This window comes from Orcinus orca, chromosome 3, assembly GCF_937001465.1.
Source record: "Orcinus orca chromosome 3, mOrcOrc1.1, whole genome shotgun sequence".
Lineage (NCBI taxonomy): Eukaryota > Metazoa > Chordata > Mammalia > Artiodactyla > Delphinidae > Orcinus > Orcinus orca.
The window spans coordinates 76,808,898-76,833,007 of record NC_064561.1 but is presented as its reverse complement, the minus strand read 5'-3'; the positions used below and the strand labels follow the sequence as shown (position 1 = coordinate 76,833,007).

Here is a 24,110-nt window from a genome sequence, read left to right as displayed (position 1 = left end):
GATGAATAATCTCATACCATGGATTTGATGTACCACAATGCAACCATTTTAGCATTCATGCCACCTACAAAGGATCTCAAAGTCACCAGAGAACAATATGATATTGCTGAGAATTAAAACAAACATGGGTGGGATGAATGATGAGCTAGTAAAGAAGGAGGATGATGGATAAACGTTTCTGCCTATGGATGGAAGGAGTTTTTTGCGATATGTGCTTCAAGGTCAGAGGCTTTAAGAAGACATATTTTCTGGCTAATGTGCTTGTGCAGAAAAGCAGAGGATATCTGCATATTTAACAAGGTCCCCAGAATTTGAGCTCTTTGAGATCAGAGGCCTATATCGTGAGTCTTCTCCATATTTCACAGAGTGGATATTGCTGAAGAAAAAAAGGTTAAATATATTCTTTGTCTGCATTGTGTTACCTAAGTGATTGTAAAATAAGGTGTTTTTTTTTTAATTGGAAAATAATAAAGAACAGTACTGAAAGAGAAAAAAAAAGCTCTAGGAAGCTATTCTTTATTTCAGATGTGTTTTTAAACTTCTGTCCTTTGGTTTTTTATATTCGTCTTTGCCCTAAACTATCTTTATAGTTTGTATTCTAAGGTAGGTTAATGTGATTCAACAACCATTTATTCAATACCTGTTGTGCTAGGCACTAAGAATAGAACAGTGGGTCAGTCTTTATGGAACTTAGAGCACCGTATTAGAAGATAAACAATAAAGTGTTCAGTCACAGTCCTTTGGCTGCCATATCAGGAGAGGTAGAGGGGCTGTTCAGGTACATAGGTAGAGCTCCAAATCCCAAACTTGGTGGGTCAGGAAGAGGTTCTTAAAGAAAACAATTTTGAGCAACCTAAATGTCCATCAACAGAGGAATGGATAAAGAAGAATGTGATACCTGTATACAATGGAATATTACTTAGCTATAAAAAGGAACAAAATTGGGTCATTTGTAGAGACGTGGATGGACCTAGAGACTGTCATACAGAGTGAAGTAAGTCAGAAAGAGAAAAACAAATATCGCATATTAACGCATATATGTGGAATCTAGAAAAAATGGTATAGATCATCTTATTTGCAAAACAGAAGTAGAGACACAGACATAGAGAACAAATGTATGGACACCAAGGGGGGACGGGGGAGGGTGGGATGAATTGGGAGTTTGGGATTGACATATATACACTATTGATACTATGTATAAAATAGATAACTAATGAGAACCTGCCTTATAGCTCAGGGAACTCTACTCAGTGCTCTGCGGTGACCTAAATGGGAAGGAAATCCAAAAGGAGGTGTGTGTATATATATATGTATGTGTGTGTGTATATATATATATATATACACACACACATATATGTATATATATATATACATATATGTGTATATATATATAGGTGATTCACTTTGCTGTACAGTAGAAACTAACATTGTAAAGCAACTATACTACAATAAAAAATTAATTATAAAAAAAAGAAAATTTTGTATGCAAGTTGTCTATTTAAACTCATTTGTATTTTTGTGTTTTATATATTTAGAGACTTTTTATAATTGCAGAGTTAAATATTTTAATGTCCTATAAATTATTTATATCCTAAATGCCTCTGTGATTTTCACACTCTTACAGACCATGCCATTGAAAGATTTTTTTTAATTGACAGTTAACATACAACATTGTATTAGTTTTAGGTGTGCAACATAATGGTTATATATAATCATTTCATTATGTATACAACATATATGTGTATATAGTGAAATGATTACCACAGTAAGTTTTTAGTTAATATCCATGACCATATACAGTGACAAATTTTTTTCTTGTGATGAGAACTTTTAAGATTTACTGTTAGCATCTTTCAAATACACAATACAGTATTTTTAACATTTATTTTATTGAAGTAGTTGATTTACAATGTTATGTTAATTTCTGCTGTACAGCAAAGTGATTCAGTTATACATATATACATTCTTTTTCATATTCTTTTCCATTATGGTTTATTACAGGATATTGAATATAGTTCCCTGTGCTATACAGTAGGACTTTGTTGTTTATCCATTCTATTTATAGTAGTTTGCATCTGCTAATCCCAAACTCCCAGTCCATCCCTCCCATACCGGCCCTCCCCTTTGGCAACCACAAGTCTGTTCTCTATGTCCGTGAGTCTGTTTCTGTTTCTAGATAAGTTTATTTATGTCATATTTTAGATTCCACATGTAAGTGATATCATATGGTATTTGTCTTTCTGTTTCTGACTTCACTTAGTATGATAATCTTTAGATCCATCTATGTTGCTGCAAATGGCATTATTTTATTATTTTTTGTGTTTGAGTAGTATTCCACTGTGTATTTATACCACATCTTCTTTATGCATTCATCTGTTGATGAACATTTAGGTTGCTTCTGTGTCTTGGTTATTGTGAATAGTGTTGCTATAAACATAGGGGTGTATGAATCTTTTCATATTATTGTTTCAAATATATGCCCAGGAGTAGGATTGCTGGATCTTATGGCAACTCTATTTTTAGCTCCCCCCCCATCTATATATACATTTATTTCCCTTTCCTGAAAAAAACTTAGTTCAAACTAGTAGCATATGCTCCCTTTCAAATTTGAGTTACGTGCGTTTCCTTTGTTGTTTGGCTTGGTTTGGGGAAGAGAGAGAGTTAACCAAAGCATCTCAAAGTGCCAGGCAACCACCAGCCACACTCTCCACACGCCCAAGCCACGGGACTTCAGAGCGCTCAGTAGTCAGTCATTGGAGGGAAGCTACTCAGGGTCAGCATTCTAAGGACATTCTAGCCTCGTGGTGACTTCACAGTACAGCTGAATTGTCAACCTGATCTTACGGACAGGGGACTGCAGTGTCCCCACCTGCGTGCACTGTGGGACGGGGTGTGCCAGCTTGTGTGGGAACACTCCCAGAGGAAGGAGCCTGCTGGGTCCTCAGGGGTGGAGGCAGCACCAGCAGCCTCCCCTAAAGGTCCAGGCGGTGACTGCTGTAGGTTTCGTAGGCCATGGCATCTGTGACTTATCTTCTCCCTGCCGCCGGCGTAGCCAGAGAAGCAGCCACAGGCGTTGCGCGGTGCATGGTGGGGCTGTGTGCTGTTAAAACTTGATTCATGACAGCCGGTGGCTGAGCAGGCCCAGGCTTCGGGTGTGTGAGCCTCTGTCCACTTGGTGCTTCAGAGGGACGCCACGGCCTACCCTGAGTTCTTAGCCACTGGGGCGTGGACATAGAGCAGCTTAGACAGGAGGCGATGCCGCTGGAGCTCCGCGTGCCTCTTCCTGACTGTAATTTTCATCGGCCTCAAACCTTAAGACTGAGGATATTCGAGGTGGAAAAATACTCCACTATGGGGAGCTTCCCTGGTGGCACAGTGGTTGAGAATCTGCCTGCTAATGCAGGGGACACGGGTTTGAGCCCTGGTCTGGGAGGATCCCACATGCCGCGGAGCAACTAGGCCCGTGAGCCACAACTACTGAGCCTCGCGTCTGGAACTTGTGCTCCGCAACGAGAGGCCACGGTAGTGAGAGGCCTGCGCACCGTGATGAAGAGTGGCCCCCGCTTGCCACAACTAGAGAAAGCCCTCGCACAGAAACGAAGACCCAACACAGCAAAAATTAATTAATTAATAAACTCCTACCCAACATCTTCTTAAAAAAAAAATACTCCAGTATAAATATAGATCTCTTCCTATAATATTTTAAACTTACGTAATTTGAACTTCAATTTTGGTGAACTGACCACCGTCTAGTTGCTTATCCTAGAGCATTAAGTAGAAATAAATAAGTGCTGTGGTGCGATCAGTGTTCTCAAACGCTTGCTCTGCTGTCCCGGCACTCGGCGCAGTCAGCATGGTTCGCCCTGACCACGGGTCCCTGCTTCCTGGTGGGCTTGCTGTGCAGTTTCCTTTGTTCACAGAGAGATATGTAGTTCCTAGTTAACCGCAGTTAGTAGAAGCGAATGGGTATTGCATAGAACATGTAGCAAAGATGCACACTTGCCTGTGTGTCCACAGTGTCCAGAGCCTGAGGGAGGCATGTGTGTCTGTGCAGAGCTTAGAGCCCGAGCGATGTGCTGTGTTGGGGCTACACACAGATGCCGTGATAGAGCCGACGGGGAGGGGGCCACCGCTTCCTCCTGCCCTGAGCGGGAGATGTGCTTCCAGAGCTACACTTTGGGAAAGAAGCCTCAGGCGGGTTGGGGACACCTGAGACCCACCTGGACACCTCGGCCTCAGCAGTTTGGGAGCCCGCAAGTGTGGGGCTGAGGCAGGGATGGCCACGTGGGCAGCTGTGTGCAGTTGACTTTCCTTAACCCAAGGAGGAGGTGCTGCTGTAACCATCGGGAAGATGGTTTCCTGCAGCGGGTGGTGTCGGCCCTGCAGGCCGGCCCCGGGGTGGGGGCAGCGTGAGGAAGCGTCCCAGGATGCCACTGGCGTGGTTTCTTCTGCTCAGACCACCTCCCGTGTGCTCCCGGGCAGGCCAGCCCCTGACCAGCTGGGAGGGCTGGACTCCAGGGTCCTGCTGTGGGACGGCTGGGGGGGGGCGCTGGGCTGTCAGGCAGGCAGAGACCCGCAGCGAATGGGTAGAGCATGGGTCTGGCGAGGAGTCCTGTCCCGAGTCCACGGAGAGGAACCGGCTGACCCTGGAACACGGGCTTTCCCATCTGTGATGAACTTAGTGCTCAGAAACACTCTGCACGTTCAGAGTTCTCTGCAGACGTGATTCCCCAGGTGACTCTTGCCTCTGGAGGGAGGAGAGGAGCCTAGGGTGGGGGTCGGTGTCCTGCCTGCTTTCCCCCAGCCCTCGGGCCTCAGTTTCCTGGTGGTGGATTGGGGGCCTGGCCGGGCAGGTTCGGATCCCCAAGTTTTAGAAACTTTCTAGACGGCAGCGATTCACATCCTCGCAGTGACCCCGGACCTGTGCTCCATCACTTCTTGGGTGACAGTGTGGTGAGGTGCCAGGACCTCAGGACGAAGCTGCCTGCAGAGGCCACTGCCATCCCAGGGGGAGCCCCGTGCGAGTGGCCGTGTCGGCTGGGAGCGCTGGCCTGAGCCCCTCTGTGTGGGTGGGCGGGGTCTCCCAGGTCCAGCTGTGACCAACGTACCTGCCATGGCAGTGCTGTGGCACTCACGGCCACCTGTGCCATGGGCCAGGCCATGTGTCCATGGAGGGGTGCCCCTAACTGGCCTGCTGCCCTGGACACAGGACAGATAGCGGCAGGGCAGTTGGATTCCTGGGAAGCATTCCCCAGGGGCTGCCATGGGCTTCCCCCAGGACCAAAACCAGGACCACAGGGCCCAGAGCATTACCTGCCAGGCTGTGGCCATGTCCATGCAAAGGGACACATTGCCAAGGGCCCACTGTGACAGCAGGAGGCCCCACCTCTGGCCTCTCAGAGAAACCAAACCCTGCAGATGCTGCCGGCCTCTGGCCCTCCCCTGGCCTGGCCCTGCCCTGCGGTTTCTGCACTCCAGGGCAGGGAGGACGGGGAAGGCTGCTCACGGAGGTTCCAGAGAGGCCAGAGGAACCACAGCGGCCGGAGGAGCAAGGAGAGAGCCGGCAGGCCACCCGCAGCCTCTAGTCCAGGGCCGGCCCCTGGGGGTCTTCCCCGCTCAGGGCCGGGAGACAGGGGCCATTGGGAGGGAGTCACAGAGACGGAATATTCTGAGTCTTCCCTGAGCCATTCTGAGAATAAACATGCATCACTGTTTCCTGTTTCTTCTCAGAGAAGCGAAATGAATTGCCCTTAGTTTCCATTTTGAAATCTTGTGACATCACACTTCAAGTCACTTTGAGCGACAGAGGAGGCTTCTTCCTTTGCACTGTAGCCCTCAGCTTGGCGCCCGCCATCAGCGCAGACGTGGTCGTCGGTTTGTGTGCCTGAGCGCGTGTGGGTGCATGCGTGTGCGTGCGTGGGTGCGTGCGTAGCTACGTGTGTGCGTGTGCATGTGTTGTGGGTGCTTAGCGAGTGTGTGCGTAGGTGCATGCGTGGGTGAATGTATGTGCGTGCATGTGTGCGTGGGTGTGCAAGCGTGCACGGTGTGCCCTGCCTCCCATACCTGCGTGGTGCTCTCTGGGCACTGCGGCGCCCTGTCCAGGGCTCCGTCTGCTTTATCGGTGCTGCTGGTTGGTGCCTTGGCGCTTGCGGGTCAGCACCCCCAGACAGCGTCTGCCCACCAGCTCCTTTAAAACACCCCCTTTGCTGCAAACCAGTGGCCGGTGTGGTCTGGCCCTGGGAGACACTTTGGAAAGGGTCATCTGCCCACTTCCTGGCAGGGACGAGGCAGTTGTGTTAGGAAAGGTGAGTCGGGGCCAAAGCTGGGGTCGAGGGGAGTGCGGGTCCGCCGGGGAGGGAGGCCTGGTGCCTCCGCGGCTGTCCAGCCCTGGGTCAGAGTTCTGCCTGCAAGCACAGGAATATAACGAAGTGTGAGGCGGCGGGGGGGACCGGGCGACAGGAGAAGGCCCCACCGGCTTCTTGTTCCCCTGCACCTTCTGGTCGTAGGTGCCCGCGTGCTTGTAGCCCGGCACATAGCCTGACTCGTCCACCAGGTCCACGTGGCCCGCCCTGCCCTTGTGCCTTCTGGACGGGTCGAAGCACTCCTTGTGGAGCCCGTGAACTTGGTGGTGTCCGTGAGCCGCGACACGGTGAGCGAGGAGATGGCTTTCGTCACCCCCGAAATGATGGGGGCCTTGCCCTCAGTGAGCCTGTGCACCTCTTGGGTGGCCTCCTCACGGCTGTTGTCTTTGAATCTCTTCTTGGCCAGCTCCTCCAGAGCTTCCTTGAACTGCTCAAATGTGATGGTCCTGCAGGACTTGCCCTTGATCTTGCTGAAGATGATGTCCATGTCGGTGTCATGTTCCTGCCATTGATCACCTGGCAGTCCCTGCACAGCTTGGACCAGTTCTTGCCATGCATCTCCTTACAGGTGGCTCTGGTGTACCAGTGCACCGTAAACCTCCTCCAGGGCGCTGGGCTCCGGGCCGTGGTGGCTCCCCCTTCGCTGGCGTCCTCCAACTCTAGTGACAGCCTCTTGGCTGCCTTGTCCTTCGTGGGGTCCCCTGGGGACTTGGGGGGCGTCTTGTTGGCAGGCTTGGGGGGCTTGGGCTTGCTGTCAGCCATGCTCAGAGATGCGGCAGCTGCAGCAGGTGCCTCTGCGACTCGCAGGCGAACGACCCAGTCTATTTTTAGTTTTTTGAGGCACCTTCATACTGTTTTCTGTAGTGGCTGCACCAATTTACATTCCTGCCAACAAGTAGGAGGGTTCTCTTTTTTCCACACCCTCTCCAGCATTTGTTATTTGTAAATTTTTTCCTGATGGCCCTTCTGACTGGTGTGAGGTGGTACCTCACTGTAGTTTTGATTTGCATTTCTCTAATGATTAGTGATGTTGAGCAGATTTTCATGTGCCTATTGGTCATCTGTATGTCTTTGGAGAAATGTCTATTTAGATCTTTTGCCCGTTTTTCAATTGGGTTTGTTTTAATTGTTGAGTTTTGTGAACTGTTGGTATATTTTGGAAATTAAGCCCTTGTCAGTCATATCATTTGCAGATATTTTCTTCCAGTCTGTAGGTTGTCTTTTCATTTTGTTTATGGTTTACTTTGCTGTACAAAAACTTGTAACTTTGATTAGGTCCCATTTGTTTATTTTTGCTTTTATTTCTATTGCCTTAGGAGACTGACCTAAGAAAACATTGATATGATCTATGTCAGAGAATGCTTTGCCTCTCTTCTCTTCTAGGAGTTTTATGGTGTCATGTCTTATGTCTAAGTCTTTAAGGCATTTGAAGTTTATTTTTTGTGTGTGGTGTGAGGGTGTGTTCTAACCTCATTATTTTACATGCACCTGTCCAACTTTCCCAGCACCACTTGCTGAAGAGACTGTTTTCCATTATATATTCTTGCTTCTTTTGTCAAAGATTTGACCATAGGTATATGGATTTATTTCTGGGCTCTCTATTCTGTTCCATTGATCCATGTTTGTTTTTGTGCCAATACCACACTGTTTTGATTACTGTAGCTTTGTAGTGTACAATACAGTATTTTTAACTATAGTTACCATGCTGTACATTGCATCACCAGAGCTTATCTGTCTTATAACTCGAAGTTTATACTTTTTGACCAGCCTCACCTGTTTCACACACACACCCTGATCCTACCTTTGACAACCACAGATCTTTTCTCTGTGTCTGTGTGTTCCATTTTTGGTGGTTGTTGTGTGCTGTTTTTCTTTTATGCCAATACCATACTGTTTTGATTGTTATAGATTTGTAGTATAGTTTGAAATGAGGAAGTGTGATATTGTCAGCCTTGTTCTTTCTCAAGATTGTTTTGGCTATTCAGGGTCTTTCATGTTACAAATTTTAGGATTGTTTGTTCTGTTTATGTGAAAAATGGCATTGAAATGTTGATAAGAATTGCATTGAGAGCTTCTCTGGTGGCGCAGTGGTTGAGAGTCCGCCTGCCGATGCAGGGGACACGGGTTTGTGACCTGGTCTGGGAAGATCCCACATTCCGCGGAGCGGCTGGGCCCGTGAGCCATGGCCGCTGAGCCTGCGCATCTGGAGCCTGTGCTCCACAACGGGAGAGGCCACAACAGTGAGAGGCCCGCGTAACTCAAAAAAAAAAAAAAAAAAAATTGCATTGAATGTGTAGATTGCCTTTGGTAGTATGGACATTTTAATGGTAATATTAATTCTTCCAATCCATGAGGACACAATATCTTTCCATTTATTTGTGTTTTCAGTTTCTTTCATCAGTGTCTTATAGTTTTCAGGGTACCAGTCTCTCCCTCCTTGGTTAAATATATTCCTAGATATTTTATTCATTTGTATGCAATTGTTAATAGGGTTTTTTTCTTAATTGCTCTTTCTGATGTTTATTCCATTCATTATTAGTGTATAGAAATGCAGCAGATTTTTTTGTATTGCTTTTGTATCCTACAACTTTACCAAATTTGTTTATTAGTTCTAACAGTTTCTTGGTGGATTCTTTAGGATTTTCTTTATGTAATGTCATGTCATGTTCAAACAGTGACAGTTTTACTTCTTTCCAATTTGGATGCCTGTATTTCTTTTTCTTGCCTGGTTGCTCTGGCTAGGACTTGCAAAATTGTGTTGAATGAAAGTAGTGGGTAGGCATCCTTGTCTTGTTCCTGATCTTAGAGGGAAAGCTTTCAGGTTTTCACCATTGAGTATGATGTTAGCTGTAGGCTTCTCATATATGGTCTTCATTATGTTGAGGTATATTCCCTCTGTACTCACTTTGTTGAGAGGTTTTTGTCATAAACAGATGTTGAATTTTGTCAAATGCTTTTTTTGGCATTTATTACATGATCATATGATTTTTATCCTTCATTTTATTGATGTGGTGTATCACGTTTATTTGCTGATATTGAAAAATCCTTGCATCTCTGGAATAAATGCCACTTGATCATGGTATATGATCCTTTTAATGTATTGTTGAATTCAGTTTGCTGTCATTTTGTTGAGGGTTTTTGCATCTATGTTCAACTGGGACATTGGCCTGTAATTTTCTTAATAGTGTGCTTGTTTGGTTTTAGTATTAGGCTAATGCTGGACTCATAAAATGAGTTTGGACATGTACCTTCCTCTTCTGTTCTTTTATTTATTTTTTTAAATCTTGACCTAAATTTTGATTTGGGGCCATAATTGAGTTAAAACATGTTTATTTTAAGAAATTAATTTTTAAATGATACATTTAATATGACCATAAGAGAGAAGCTTTTTCAGGGGCCTAAAATACAGGAAATAAATCACGATCTTAGTGTGGTTCCTTGTTGAGATCTGACAACTTCCTAAACTAATGTTGTTTTGGTACTTTGATATCTAATATAGAGAGCAAGGTTAGGAATTTTATAATCAATAAAATAATCACAGTGAAAAATAGTATACTGCATGTAAATATAACTGTAATATGTTTGGCCTAATTAAAGTATTAGCAATTAATGAATATAGAAAAATTCAATTGTAGGATGCCTTTTGATTTCAAAGATTGCATAATAAGATAAATTGTGTGAAGGGATAGAGTAATGAATATCTGACAGTTTTTCTGGTTATTTACCACTTTTTGAATGTCCTTGTCTTACTTCAGGAATTTCCATCTCTATGAGTTCTAAATTCTCAGGATAGGATCTAGAATATTCATTTCCTCAGTTTCCTTTGCACCTCAGGCACATGCATTTAACATAGGTGCAGCACACTACCTGTACTGTACTTGGAAGTGAGCTTGAGAAAAGAGGCTTGGCACAGAACTCATTTTGCTGGCAGGAGTTAGCATCAGTGGTTGCGGAGTCAAGTTACTGATCCAGAAGTGTCATTGATGTGGTAGCAGGAACAGATGTAGTAAAGTTGAGTTTCTGGCAACATCCAAAGTATAGCATGTTGTGCTCCATGAGGGTAGAAATAGTGGTAGTTATTTCTAGTGCTCCATAGGCAGCAGCAGTTTTTGTCATCAGGCCAGTTCTATGGTATGTCTTTGGACATTGTTCCTGGAAGCTTAGACTCAAGCCTGCCTGATTCTTAAGCCTTCACAGTAATTCCTTGAGTTAGACCAATAAACTGTTAATGAATACCTTTTCTGCCTCATTAGCCAGAGTCAGCTTCTGTTACTTATAACTAAGAACAACAGAAGTTGTTGCCAGAAGTGAGATACTGAAAATTACACAACCTAAAATGTGAAATTAGTTGAATGGAAGACAGGGATAGAGGGGAGTGTTGTTAACATGGACCTGACCATTACAGGCCTTAAGCTGGTGGCCCTTGTTATGTAGTAGTGAATGTAAGGTTAGTGCAACTTACTGTTTTTTGGGAGTACAGCTACAGCAATAAGGGATATAATCAGAATGTCAGTGTGTGCTTGTTATTTCTTCCTGCTTTCAGCAAAATATTGAAAAAGAGGATTAATGCAGGTTGCGCTAGTCAGTCTTCAAAGCAAAGATGGAAAGAAGTACTACTCTGCGAAGGGACACTTCTTGCTACAACCTGGAATCTGATTGAGGGTCCTATAATTTAGAGCCTTGCAGGCCTAAAAATGCCAGTTGCTTCTATCCACTAAAACTAAAGCCAATACAAGCAGGGGGTCTTTTAGCTCTAATATAAATCAGTGCCCCAAGCTTTCTCATTTGCCAGACAAAGGTCAGATATATGATGCATTTATTCACTGGAGCCTATAGTTTTTCATTGTGTTAAGAAGTGTCCATTAAGCTAAGAGTTAAGGAGATGGGACAGCATAGAGACCATAACCAGAGAATGAAAATCTTCATGCTTAGTAACTGTGTCAACATGTTTGCCTGTGGCTACTTGCACATGAAAATGACTGGAAAAAAATAGATTGGAAGTTATAAAGTTTTTGAATAAATTGTATTGCCAAGAAACCCCAAGTTTGGTTAGCTCTCTTTCACTCTTAAGGCCATCCCTGGGTCCCTTAACTCATATCAACAGGAAGTGGGTTATGAAAGCTTCAGAGCCTCAAAGAAGGGCATTTTTTGTAATATCTCCATCTGGATCCCCCAGAGGACAGACCAGAAGCCTTGAAGGACAGTGGACAATAGAGGGTCTTTGGGTCTCCCAGAAAACAGGATTAGGTGTTGCCAGTTTGGCTGACTAGAGTTTATTGCTCTGCCAAAAGCAAGGAGCTTTTGCTTCTCTGTCCAGAAGGATTTAGGATTTAGGATTTGCTGTGGAGCAGTAACTGCCATGTGTTTTCCATTCCAGGTTTTTATTGCTGTATCCTGTTTATTCTTTACTATGGTCCAGTAGGTATCTACCATGTGAGCCACAGCTGGACCTAATGGAAAGGCTAGCACATCAGCTAGAGATCCTTGATTTGAACATGGATGAGATCTTAGGAGTCAAGTAGTAAACGGATGTAGTATTCTATATATCGGAAGAAGGGTACATATTCATGTTGTGTAGCTAAAAGGGTGAATGGGTTGTTGCCTCTCAATATCCTTTCTGTCTCACTAACTGAAAAATTGTGTTCAGAGTACGGTGTGACAGGGGACGAAAAAAAGTGATATCTCAGACCATGTGATACCTTTCTGGTCAGTGTAAGCAGCTGTCTACTGAATGTTGCTTCCAGTAAAGCTATTGTTTTCCTGTTAAAAGACAGAGGCCGAGCTAGCACTCTCTTTTTCGCCCTTTTCCCCTCTTCCTGCCTGGAATGCAGATGTGATGTGACAGCTGCAGTGAAGACAGAAACCATACATGAAGAGGAGCAGAACAGGAAAAAAAAGAAGAGCCTGGGTCCTTGGTGGTACTAAGGACCTGCAGTAGCCTAGGGTTGCCTTAATCTATATTTCTTGATATGTGAGAAAGTTAAATCTCTTACTTAAACCACTATTTGTTGGACTTTTGGTTAATCTGTCTTTTCCACTAGCTTGTGAACTGTTTGAAGCTGAGGAGACTTTTTTTTTTAATTGAGGTATAGTTGACATATAACACTATATTAGTTTCAAGTATACAACAATATGATTATATATATATATATATATATATATATATATCCTTTTAATTTGTTGTTGGATTCTGTTTGCCAGTATTTTGTTGAGGATTTTTGTGTCTATATTCATCAGTGATACTGGTTGGTAATTTTCTTTTTTTTGTAGTATCTTTGTCTGGTTTTGGTGTCAGAGTGTTGGTAGCCTCATAGAATGAGTTTGGGAGTGTTCCTTCCTCTGCAATTTTTTGGAGGAGTTTGAGAAGGATGGGTGTTAGCTCTTCTCTAAATGTTTGATAGAATTCACCTGTGAAACCATCTGGTCCTGGACTTTTGTTTGCTGGAAGATTTTTAATCACAGTTTCAATTTCATTACTTGTGATTGGTCTGTTTATATTTCTTCCTGGTTCAGTCTTGGAAGGTTATATACCTTCCGAAGAATTTGTCCATTTCTTCCAGGTTGTTCATTTTATTGGCATAGCGTTGCTTGTAGTAGTCTCTTAGGATGCTTTGTATTTCTGTGGTATCTGTTGTAACTTCTCCTTTTTCATTTCTAATTTTATTGATTTGAGTCTTCTCCCTCTTTTTCTTGATGAGTCTGGCTAATGGTTTATCAATTTTGCTTATCTTCTCAGAACCAGTTTTTAGTTTTATCATCTTTGCTATTGTCTTTTTTTGTTTCTATTTCATTTATTTCTGCTCTTATCTTTATGATTTCTTTCCTTCTACTAACTGTGGGTTTTGTTTATTTTCTTTCTCTAGTTCCTTTAGGTGTAAGGTTAGATTGTTTATTTGAGATTTTTCTTGTTTCTTGAAGTAGGCTTGTGTAGCTATAAACTTCCCTCTTAGAACTGCTTTTGCTGCATCCCATAGGTCTTGAATCATTGTGTTTTCGTTGTCATTTGTCTCTAGATATTTTTTGATTTTCTCTTTGATTTCTTCAATGATCTCTTGGTTATTTAGTAATGTATTGTTTAGCCTCCATGTGTTTGTGTTTTTAACATTTTTTTCCCTGTAATTGATTTCTGATCTCATAGTGTTGTGGTCAGAAAAGATGCTTGATATGATTTCAATTTTCTTAAATTTACTGAGGCTTAATTTGTGACCCAAAATGTGATCTATCCTGGAGAATGTTCCATGTGCACTTGGGAAGAAAGTGTAATCTGTTTTTGGTTGGAATGTCCTATAAATATCAAATCTATCTGGTCTATTGTGTCATTTAAAGCTTGTGTTTCCTTACTAATTTTCTGTTTGGATGATCTGTCCATTGGTGTAACTGAGGTGTTAAAGTCCCCCACTATTACTGTGTTACTGTTTCCACTTTTATAACTGTTAGCAGTTGCCTTATGTATTGAGGTGCTCCTGTGTTGAGTGCATATATATTTATAATGGTTATATCTTCTTGGATTGTTCCCTTGATCACTATATAGTGTCCTTCCTTGTCTCTTATAACATTCTTTATTTTAAAGTCTATTTTATCTGATGTGAGTATTGCTACTTCAGCTTTCTTTTGATTTCCATTTGCATGGAATATCTTTTTCCATCCCCTCACTTTCAGTTTGTATGTGTCCCTAGGTGTGAAGTGGGTTTCTTGTAGAAAGCATATATATGGGTCTTATTTTTGTATCCGTTCAGCGAGCCTGTGTCTTTTGGTTGGAGCATTTAATCCATTCACATTTAAGGTAATTATCAATATGTATGTTCCTATTACTATTTTCTTAATTGTTATGGGTTTGTTTTCGTCGGTCCTTTTCTTCTTTTGTGTTTCCCACTTAGAGTAGTTCCTTTAGCATTTGTTGTAGAGCTGGCTTGGTGGTGCCGAATTCTCTTAGCTTTTGCTTGTCTGTAAAGCTTTTGATTTCTCCATCGAATCTGAATGAGATCCTTGCTGGGTAGAGTAGTTTTGGTTGTAGGTTCTTCCTTTTCATCACTAAATATATCGTGCCACTCCCTTCTGGCTTGTAGAGTTTCTGCTGAGAAATCAACTGTTAACCTTATGGGAGTTCCCTTGTATGTTATTTGTCATTTTTCCCTTGTTGCTTTTGATAATTTTTCTTTGTCTTTAATTTTTGTCAATTTGATTACTATGTGTCTTGGCGTGTTTGTTTCTCCTTGGGTTTATGCTGCCTGGGACTCTCTGTGCTTCCTGGACTTGGGTGGCTGTTTCCTTTCCCATGTTAGGGGAGTTTTCGACTACAGTCTCTTCAAATATTTTCTCAGGTCCTTTCTCTCTCTCTTCTCCTTCTGGACCCCTATAATGTGAATGTTGTTGCGTTTAACGTTGTCCCAGAGGTCTCTTAGGCTGTCTTCATTTCTTTTCATTCTTTTTTCTTTATTCTGTTCCATGGCAGTGAATTCCACCATTCTGTCTTCCAGATCACTCATCTGTTCTTTTGCCTCAGTTATTCTGCTGTTGATTTCTTCCAGTGTATTTTTCGTTTCATTTATTGTATTGTTCATCTCTGTTTGTTTGTTCTTTAATTCTTCTACATGTTTGTTCTTTAATTCTTCTACGTCTGTTAAACATTTCTCGCATCTTCTCGATATTTGCCTCCATTCTTTTTCTGAGGTCCTGGATCATCTTCACTATCATTATTCTGAATTCCTTTTCTAGAAGGTTTCCTATCTCCACTTTCATTTAGTTGTTTTTCTGGGGTTTTATCTTGTTCCTTCATCTGGTACATAGCCCTCTGCCTTTTCATCTTTCTGTGAATGTGGTTTTTGTTCCACAGGCTGCAGGATTGTAGTTGCTCTTGCTTCTGCTGTCTGTCCTCTGTATTTATATATACTTTGAAATGATCACCACAGTAAGTCTAGTTAATCTGTCCCCATACATAGTTACAAAAATTTTTTTTGGGGGGGATGAGTACTTTTAAGATTCTATTAGCAACTTTCAAGTATGCAGTACAGTATTATTAACTAAAGTCACTGTGCTGTACTTAAGAGACTATTATATATTTATTTCTGTATCTTCATTTTGTGATGTAATGTCTAGCAAAAAATAAGCACATGTATGTTTGATAAGTGAAACAATTTACTGCCATTGTTAATAAGTTAAAACCTAAATTATAATTTGCTGTCTGGTGAAACCTCCAAAGATTTGGTAACAGCAAATGAGATATAAAAAATGGTTAAATAATACTTATTTAACTGGTTTTCATTTCAGTAAGCCAGATTTACCATGTGGCTCATAAGAGCATTATCTTTAGTCAGATCACTTATTTTTTTGTGAGAATTTCAGTTTTCCTTTTGAATTCATTTTAGTAATATCTCTAAAATATTTTTTAATGATTCAGATTTACAGAAAAGGTGCAAGAAAAGTTGAAGAATATGTGAATTTCCTTTATCCAGATTCTACAAATGCTAACATTTTACCACATTTGCTTTATCATCTCTCCCTCATTTTTTTCTTGAACTTTCTGAAGCTAAATACAGGCATAATGTACTGTTTCCCCCAAATGAGCATTTTTCAGATCATAACAGCCCACTTGGGTTTAGATCTGGAGAAATACTTCAGTGTGTATTTCTTAAGAATACTACATTGTGTATTTCCTAAATTTGTAAAGACGTTCTCTTATATGACAACAGTATAATTATCAAAATCAGTATATTAACATTGATTCAGTTCTGTTATTCAAATTTTCCATTTGACCTAAGAGTGCCCTTTATAGCAGAAGAAAAAAAATGGATTGGATCTCTGGTCTAGGGTCCAATTGAAGGTCACACAGATCGCATTCAATCATCATGTTTGTGTGTGTGTGTGTGTGTGTGTGTGTGTGTGTGTGTGTGTGTGTGTGTGTGTTTCCAGCATCGTGATTTAATTAAGGGAGCATATTCATTGTAGAGAATATATTGATGATTGTAAATGTGACTCCTCATTACAGCCTTAAAATTTTTGAAACACCAGAGCACAAAGATGTCAACTATATATCCAAACTACAGGTACAAAACAAGGGCTTCCCTGGTGGCACAGCGGCTGAGAGTCCGCCTGCCGATGCAGGGGACACGGGTTTGTGCCCCGGTCCGGGAAGATCCCACATGCCGCAGAGTGGCTGGGCCCATGAGCCATGGCCGCTGAGCCTGCGTGTCCGGAGCCTGTGCTCCGCAACGGGAGAGGCCACAACAGTGAGAGGCCCGCGTACTGCAAAACAAAACAAAACGAAAACAAAACAAGTACATGTATTTTCCACACTCCAAAGTTGAGTACACACTGTACTGTCATAGGGAAGGGGGTTACCAATGATGACCTGACAATAAAGTACTCAAGATTGATATACCAAAATAAAATATAAAATAGGAGTTTATAAAAACAAGTTTGATAGTAGCAGAGAGGACCCTTTTCATTTCTGAGCAAAAATGCATTTCATTATACATACTCTCTCCTAAAATGAATAAATCAGTTACTTGAGAATGTTCTATTTATTTCTTCCATTATATAACAACATTCTCCGTGTCTTTTGAAAAAAAAATATTGTGCGGGAACTGTGGGATAAGCATGCATGTGAATGGAACAGCACAATTACAGTGGTTCTTACAACTCACTTCTAGATAAGAAGAAAGTGTTATTCATTAGTGTGGCCCCATCTTAGCCAATATTCAGTTTGGAAAGACACTGGGTTAAGATCAGAATGAACTGAAATTCCAAGTTCTAGAATTGATGATTATATATGCCATTGTATTAGTGAGGCTTCTTTTTTTTCTTTTTATTGAAGTATAGTTCATCTACAATGTTGTGTTAGTTTCTACGGTACAGAAAAGTGAATTGGCCACACATACACATATATCCACTCTTCTCTACATTCCCCTCCCATACATGTCATTATAGAGTATTGAGAAGAGCTCCCCGAGCTACACAGCAGGTCCCTATGAGCCATCTGCCATTACATGTAGTAGTATGTATATGTTTTTAGTCTTCCTTAATCTGGAGCAGTTCCTTAGTCTTTCTTTGTCTTTCATGACCTTGTTCTTTTTTTTTTTCCTGCGGTACGCGGGCCTCTCACTGCTGTGGCCTCTCCCGTTGCGGAGCACAGGCTCCGGACTCGCAGCCTCAGCGGCCATGGCTCACGGGCCCAGCCGCTCCGTGGCATGCGGGATCCTCCCGGACCGGGGCACGAACCCGTGTCCCCTGCATCGGCAGGCGGACTCTCAACCACTGCACCACCAGGGAAGCCCGACCTTGTTCTTTTTGAAGAATATAGGCAAGTTATTTCATAGAATTTGGTGTGAGCATTTTTTGATCATGGCAGTTCACCTGGATTCAGCTCTTCTAAAAACTTTCTATCTTAAGAGCTTTACCTCAGTTGACTCCAGCAGGATGTCTTCCCTAGGACTCAGCATTTGTTGTTGTTGTTCTTGTTGTTGAACAGTGTTTCTCAGTGGGGCCCTATTGTCATTTTGAGCAGATAGTTCTGCACTACACAGACTATCCCACACATCCCTGGCTCCTCTCTAAATTCCAGTAGCATTCTTCAGTTGGTGTGACCACCCAGAACACCTCCAGTTGAGAACCACTGTTATGTAAAATTTGAAATCGCATGCAGGATCTTAGTTCCCCAAACAGGGATGAACCCAGGTGCCCTGCAGTGGAAGCGCAGAGTCCTAACCACTGGACCGCCAGGGAAGTCACTGAAATCTTTAAATTAGGAAAGTGGTCTTGCTTTTTATATAGTTGGTAGCATGAACTAATTTTCCAGTTGATGGTTTTAATTAATTAATTTATTTTTGGCTATGTTGGGTCTTTGTTGCTGCGCTCAGGCTTTTTCTAGTTGCGGAAAAGCGGGGCTGCTCTTCATTGCAGTGCATAGGCTTCTCACTGCGGTGCCTTTTCTTGTTGCAGAGCACGGGCTCTAGGCGTGTGGGCTCAGTAGTTGTGGCTCGTGGGCTCTAGAGCGGGCACAAGCTCAGTAGTTGTGGTGCACGGGTTTAGTTGCTTCGCGGCAAGTGGGATCTTTCTGGACCAGGGCTCAAACCCGTGTCCTCTGCATTGACAGGCAGATTCTTAACCACTGTGCCACCAGGGAAGTCCCCAGTTGATGGTTTTAATTATCATTAATCTGTAATCTGCTACTGACAGTGTGCTTTAGCTGAATTCTAGTCAGTTATTTAGTTATATTTAATAAATTGATGGTAAATGGTTAAGTCGGTCATGTATGTTTTTGTATAATCTGAAATGAGAGTCCTATTAACTATCTCCATTTAAAATCAGGAACGCTACCTTAGAAGTTAACTGAAATAAAATATCACTGGGAAGATTTATTTTAAAACTAGATAATTTACTGTTACAAATTTTAGGGGGAAATGAGTGTATTTGCATTTTATTTTAATTTTAATGATGTTAAATATTCTTCTTGTTTTTCTTTCAGAATTGGTCCCTAGGAAAGACCTTCTTATAGAAAATGTGCCGTATTGTGATGCACCAACTCAGAAGCAATGAATTTTTCTCGAATAAAATTAAGTCTTTATCATTTTTAATTTTAAAGTATATAACTCTGGCTAAACTCCTGGAAATGCAAATATTTTTCTCTGAAATGGCATATTGAAATTGAGTGCATTAAATTATAGTTTCATAATTAAGTTTCACGTTGAAAGAACATTGCTGAAAACTGCAGAACATAGTTAAGTATTTCTAAAGAACATTAGGTAAGAAGACATTTCATTTTCACTGAAAATCAAACTGTATAAAGTGAAATAAATGCTTAGGGAGGTATATCATATTCACTTCTGTTTGACATTAATGAGTATTTTGGTTTTATCATAGCTATTTGAGAATGAAGTGTTTTGACAGGTTGGTGGGTTTTCTTCCCATGTGAAATGAAACTATTAGATTAAAATTATTAGATTAAGTTAACATTTAGTCCCGAAAAGAATTGGTCTAAAAACCACAGTGTGTGCCAACTTTCCACAGAAGGCAGCCTTTGTTCCTAAAGCACTGAAATTATTCCTGTAGCTAACAAATAATTATACAGTTTCCTTTTAGAGATAGAGTGTATCTCTGTTCCTAAAAGAAAATTTTTAATCAGTCTTCTGAAGATAGATGAATAAAATGTCAAAATCACATAACATAACTGTGGAATAAAGAAATTCTAATTTTTTAAGGAAATAGTGTCCCTTGATCCAACTATATAATATAGGCTTAGTAGAATTAGCTGTACTTAGACCACAGCTAGACCTTATTGTGAAAATGTAATATATGGCTGCATCCTCTTCATTTTAATCAATAAAATCTAAATGGCTTTTTTTTTTTTCTCCAACATTTTTCATCCCTGACAAAATTGACAGTATCACAGAACAGCTTGGCATTCTACCATCTAATGATAGGAACTATAAAACTGTGTTTAATATTCTTCTTGTTTCTCTTTTATCTATGCATCTTTACCATTCTGTTTTCTCAGTGAGCAGTGTATTCTCTTCCATTCACTGGTCAGTTCTTCCATTTGATGATGATACAGCGTTTTTAAGATTTTACAAGCGTTTTACAAGATTCTCAATGCGAGCTTTGTTTGTTGGCAAACATATTGGTATTGCCATGCTCAATATAAAATGTCATGTTTTAAAATAATTTAATTTTAGTAGATAAAAAAATTATCAAAATTGCCTAGACATAGTACACTTAACAGTAAACCAGAGACTACCCTTAATGCCTCCTAATACTTTGGAGATTAGTAGTCTGCGAAATGGATTATATAGGTCAAAAGATTTGCTACATAATTTTTTTATGTCTCACGCCTCTTTCTTATTGTGTGTATGGAAATTATACCTACATAAACGTTGTTTCAGATTTGAAATTTGCCCTTATAAGAAAATGCTAAAGGTCGTCATGACACAATCACTGGTAAATTCTCTGACTTACTATTATTTCAGTAAGTGTCTATATTATGTCTTTTGAGGAAAGTTGGCTAAAATAGTTTAAATTTAATATATATTTTAATTGTTTTAATATTATTTAACATTTTTAGAAGTTTCTAGTTTTTTCCTTTAACCTGAATTCCCTTGTTCCATTCTTCACTCATGTTAATTTAAATATCTCATCAAAAAATAGTTGTTTTTTTTTACAATCTAGTTATCATTAGGAGCAACAGAGATTAATAACTAACATGTTACATAAAATAAAAAATGATCATTCAGATGTTTATTTTATTAAAGCTAGTACGTTAGACATTTTAAGATATATACTATATATGTATATGTATTATATATATATATAGTGATTTTGTGCCTTAAGACTATGCAGTACAGTTCCTATGTAATATACCAGGATATCAACAATAGGTTTCACTGTCATAAAGTTTTGAGAGATTTGGCACCCTGTCCTTAAAGAGCATATATTTATATTTCAAATTAATTTTAACATTATTTAATAGTTTTATTAGATCAGTTAAAACAATTTATGAGTTCTTGGCCTGTTGTGAAACAAAGATTGTCAGTATTCTAGAGAGTAAATTTTGAGAATGATGATTATCTAAGTGCCTGACTTCTCTGTGGTACAATGTCAGATTTAATTAAATCTTTTTTAGTTAGTTAAAAAAAAGGTTCCCATGTTCCCAGAGGGAATTACCCACATCTAACATTTCACTTTGACTATTGAAACCCAGTGAAAGTGGGTGGGTGCAAATTCTAATTGCAGATATCTAGGCTCAGAGGCCCAGCAGGACTTTGTAAAACAGTCTTTTGGCAGAAGTCAGAAAGGGTGTATGCCAGGAGACTTAGATTTGGCAAGCATATGTGGGGAAGAATCCTTCACTAAAGATTTGAAGCTAAAGGAAATATGAGAGATAGTTTGCATAACATCTAATTCAGAACATTGAAATTAAGATTTGAGTATAATTGTGTTTAAGTTGGTCCTCATTTTGCCTTCAGTTGCATATTTTAACATCAGTACAATGTCCAAAAAGCACACAATAATATGAATAGGTAGAATTTCTACACTCATTGACAAAACCAATCATTTCACTGTAAACACAAAGCCATAGATCAACAAAGAAGTGAAAATTCCATTTCTTAAGCAGAATTTTCTAAAGTGAAAGTAGATAAATAAAAAATTAATGTAACTTTACTATATATCAGGAGTAACCTATCAGAAATGAAATGGAAAAAAGATCCTGTGTATAATAGCAAACTAAACTAAAATAGGAAGCAACATTTTAAAAAAACTGTAAAACTTAAAAATGAAAGATGTACTGTGTTCCTAGATGGGACAGTTGAAAATTGTAGAGATGACAGTTCTTTAAAATGTAATCTATCAAGATCCCAACAGATTCACAGATATGTGTACATAAAAATATAAAACTTCTGTATTCTGTGAAAGCTACTATAAATAAAGTTTAGAGAAATTTGCCACCGATGTAGTAATTAAAATAGTTAAGATATAAAATGTTCCTAAGACTCAGCAAAAGATAACTATGGAAAAATGGGCAAATGATATAAATAAGAAATTCATAAAACAAGCAATACTAACCCATTTAGTGGTCAGAGAAATGTAGGTTAAAACAAAGGAAACATTTTTCGTCATCAAAGTTGCAAAAGTTAAAGAAACTGGTCATATCCAGTATATGTAAAGGTGATACGCATGTGAGAAAATGGGCACTCTCATATATTTCAGGAAGGAATGTAAGTTATAGGGCCTTTTTGAAAGGGAAATTGACATCAAAATTTAAAATAAACATACTATTCAGAATGTATCCCAGTGGCTCACAAGAATACTAATAAATGTACACCTCAAGTATATGTACAGAAATTTCTACAGCATTGTTTAAACAGCCTAAATTTCCAAATTTAGGGGAACAATGAAGGAAGATATGGCTCGTTCATACTCTGGGATATTATGCAGAAGTTGAAAAGTATGATATAGAATATATATATATGTATATATATATACATGTCAAGTGAAAGAAGCACGTCACAGAATATATATTCTCTTTGAATCCACTTAGATACAAAACAACTATTTTTGTACACATATATGCATATGTGTATATAAATACATAGAAGTAATGCATGCTAAATGTTAATAATTAGTCTGGGAGAAAAATGAGATTTGGGGAAGGGGACTAGTAACTTGAGGACTTTTATTCTGATAACTCCTGAATGTTTAAATGTTTTATAATTTTTAAAGGACAATAATACCTAAGCTACTAGTGATTTTTATGTAAAATTTTAAATTATAAAATGTTTCAAATATCAGCAACTGGTACATCAGACACTCGTAAACCTAATTCCCACATTTGACAGATGTTACATTTTGCCACATTTGTTTAACAAAAATCTCCTTCCGTTTAAGTCATAAAATCCTGTAAAGCTGAAATCCTACCTCCCGTTTTATTTTCTTGTCTCATTTCAGGGATAATCACTATTTTATAGTCAGTGGATATCACTCCTGTACTTGTTTTTATACTTTTATCAAACGTGTGTGTGTTCAAAACAATATATTGTATTGTTCTGTGGCTTTAAAATGCAAGTGAATGGTGTTATGCTCCATATATTCTGCAACTTACTTTTCATCACACATTAGGTTCTGAGGTTTATCTATACTGTTGGATAAATATCTAGGTCTTTCACTTTTATGTCTTATTCCATTGTAAGAATAAGCTAGTTTATTTATCCATGTCTCTTGATAAACAATAGTATTGTTTCATTTTTTTGATATTGCAAATGAATTTACTGAAAGCACTAGCACATGGATTCTTGCACCCATGTAAAAGTTTATCTAGGTATATACCAAGAAGCAGAACTGTTGAGGCATAGGGTATGTACATATTCCAGTTTTCCAGGAATTTTTCACTTGTTCTTTAAAGTAACTGTACCAATTTATACCCCAATCAACCCTGTGTGAGAGGTCCCTTTTCACCATATCCTCACTGTTATTGTTATATATAACTTTTCTCATTTTTGTCAAACTCATGGATATGAAAAGCTATCACATTGTTTTAATTTGCATTTCTGGATTACTGGTGAGGTAGATCAGCTTGTCATGCTTATGGTCATTACAGTTTTCCATTATGAATGTGTATTTATATCCTTTGTTCACTTTTCTCTATTGGGTTGTCTGGCTTTTTCTTACTGATCCTTTATATACTCTTGATATTAATCCTGTGTTGGTTATCTGTGGTACAATTGCCTTTTTCCAATATGTGACTTGTCTTTCAATTCTGTTTATGATAAACCTGTAGTTTGGGACTTTTTTTTATCATATTCATTAAAAAAACTTTTATTAATTTTGCCTTTATAGCTTTTTAAGAAATTCTTTCTACTCCAAATCATAAAGATATTCTAGTACATTTTCCTCTGAATGTTTAAGTTTTGCTTTTTATGTTTGGGCCTTTACGTCATCTAGAATTTATTTTTATTTATGACATGAGAGAGGGATCTAATTTTATTTTTTTTAATGAGTTAACAGTTTGCTTCACCATCATTTATTGAATGGTCCGTCCTTTTCCTGATAACATGTAAAGCTACTTTGATCATATCCCAAGTTACTATATATTGGAATCAGTCTAACCCTCTTAGCTATTCAAAGACTTTGCTCCTACAGTTGTCCCCCTCCTCTGCCAAATATCTTTTTCCCTTTCTCCACTGGATTGTTCTCAACAGCATTCAACATTCTGAAATATTTCCCATCAAAAAAAAAAACTTTCTTGAACCCCAGCTCCCC

General features: G+C 39.8%; 1 protein-coding gene and 1 pseudogene across 2 annotated transcripts in view; one reads left to right on the top strand and one right to left on the bottom strand.

Moving 5' to 3' along the window:
• LYRM7 (LYR motif containing 7) overlaps nucleotides 1-23,680 on the top strand; it is a 47,490-nt gene extending 23,810 nt beyond the window's left edge. For both annotated transcript variants that reach the window (XM_033405842.2, XM_004279874.4), the window contains exon 5: nucleotides 18,826-23,680. In XM_033405842.2, coding sequence (XP_033261733.2) covers nucleotides 18,826-18,896 — 71 coding nt within the window. In that variant the 3' untranslated portion in view covers nucleotides 18,897-23,680. The remainder of the gene's footprint in view (nucleotides 1-18,825) is intronic.
• Nucleotides 5,883-7,922, bottom strand: LOC105748514 (tubulin polymerization-promoting protein-like; annotated as a pseudogene).
• Nucleotides 23,681-24,110: the final 430 nt, after the last annotated feature.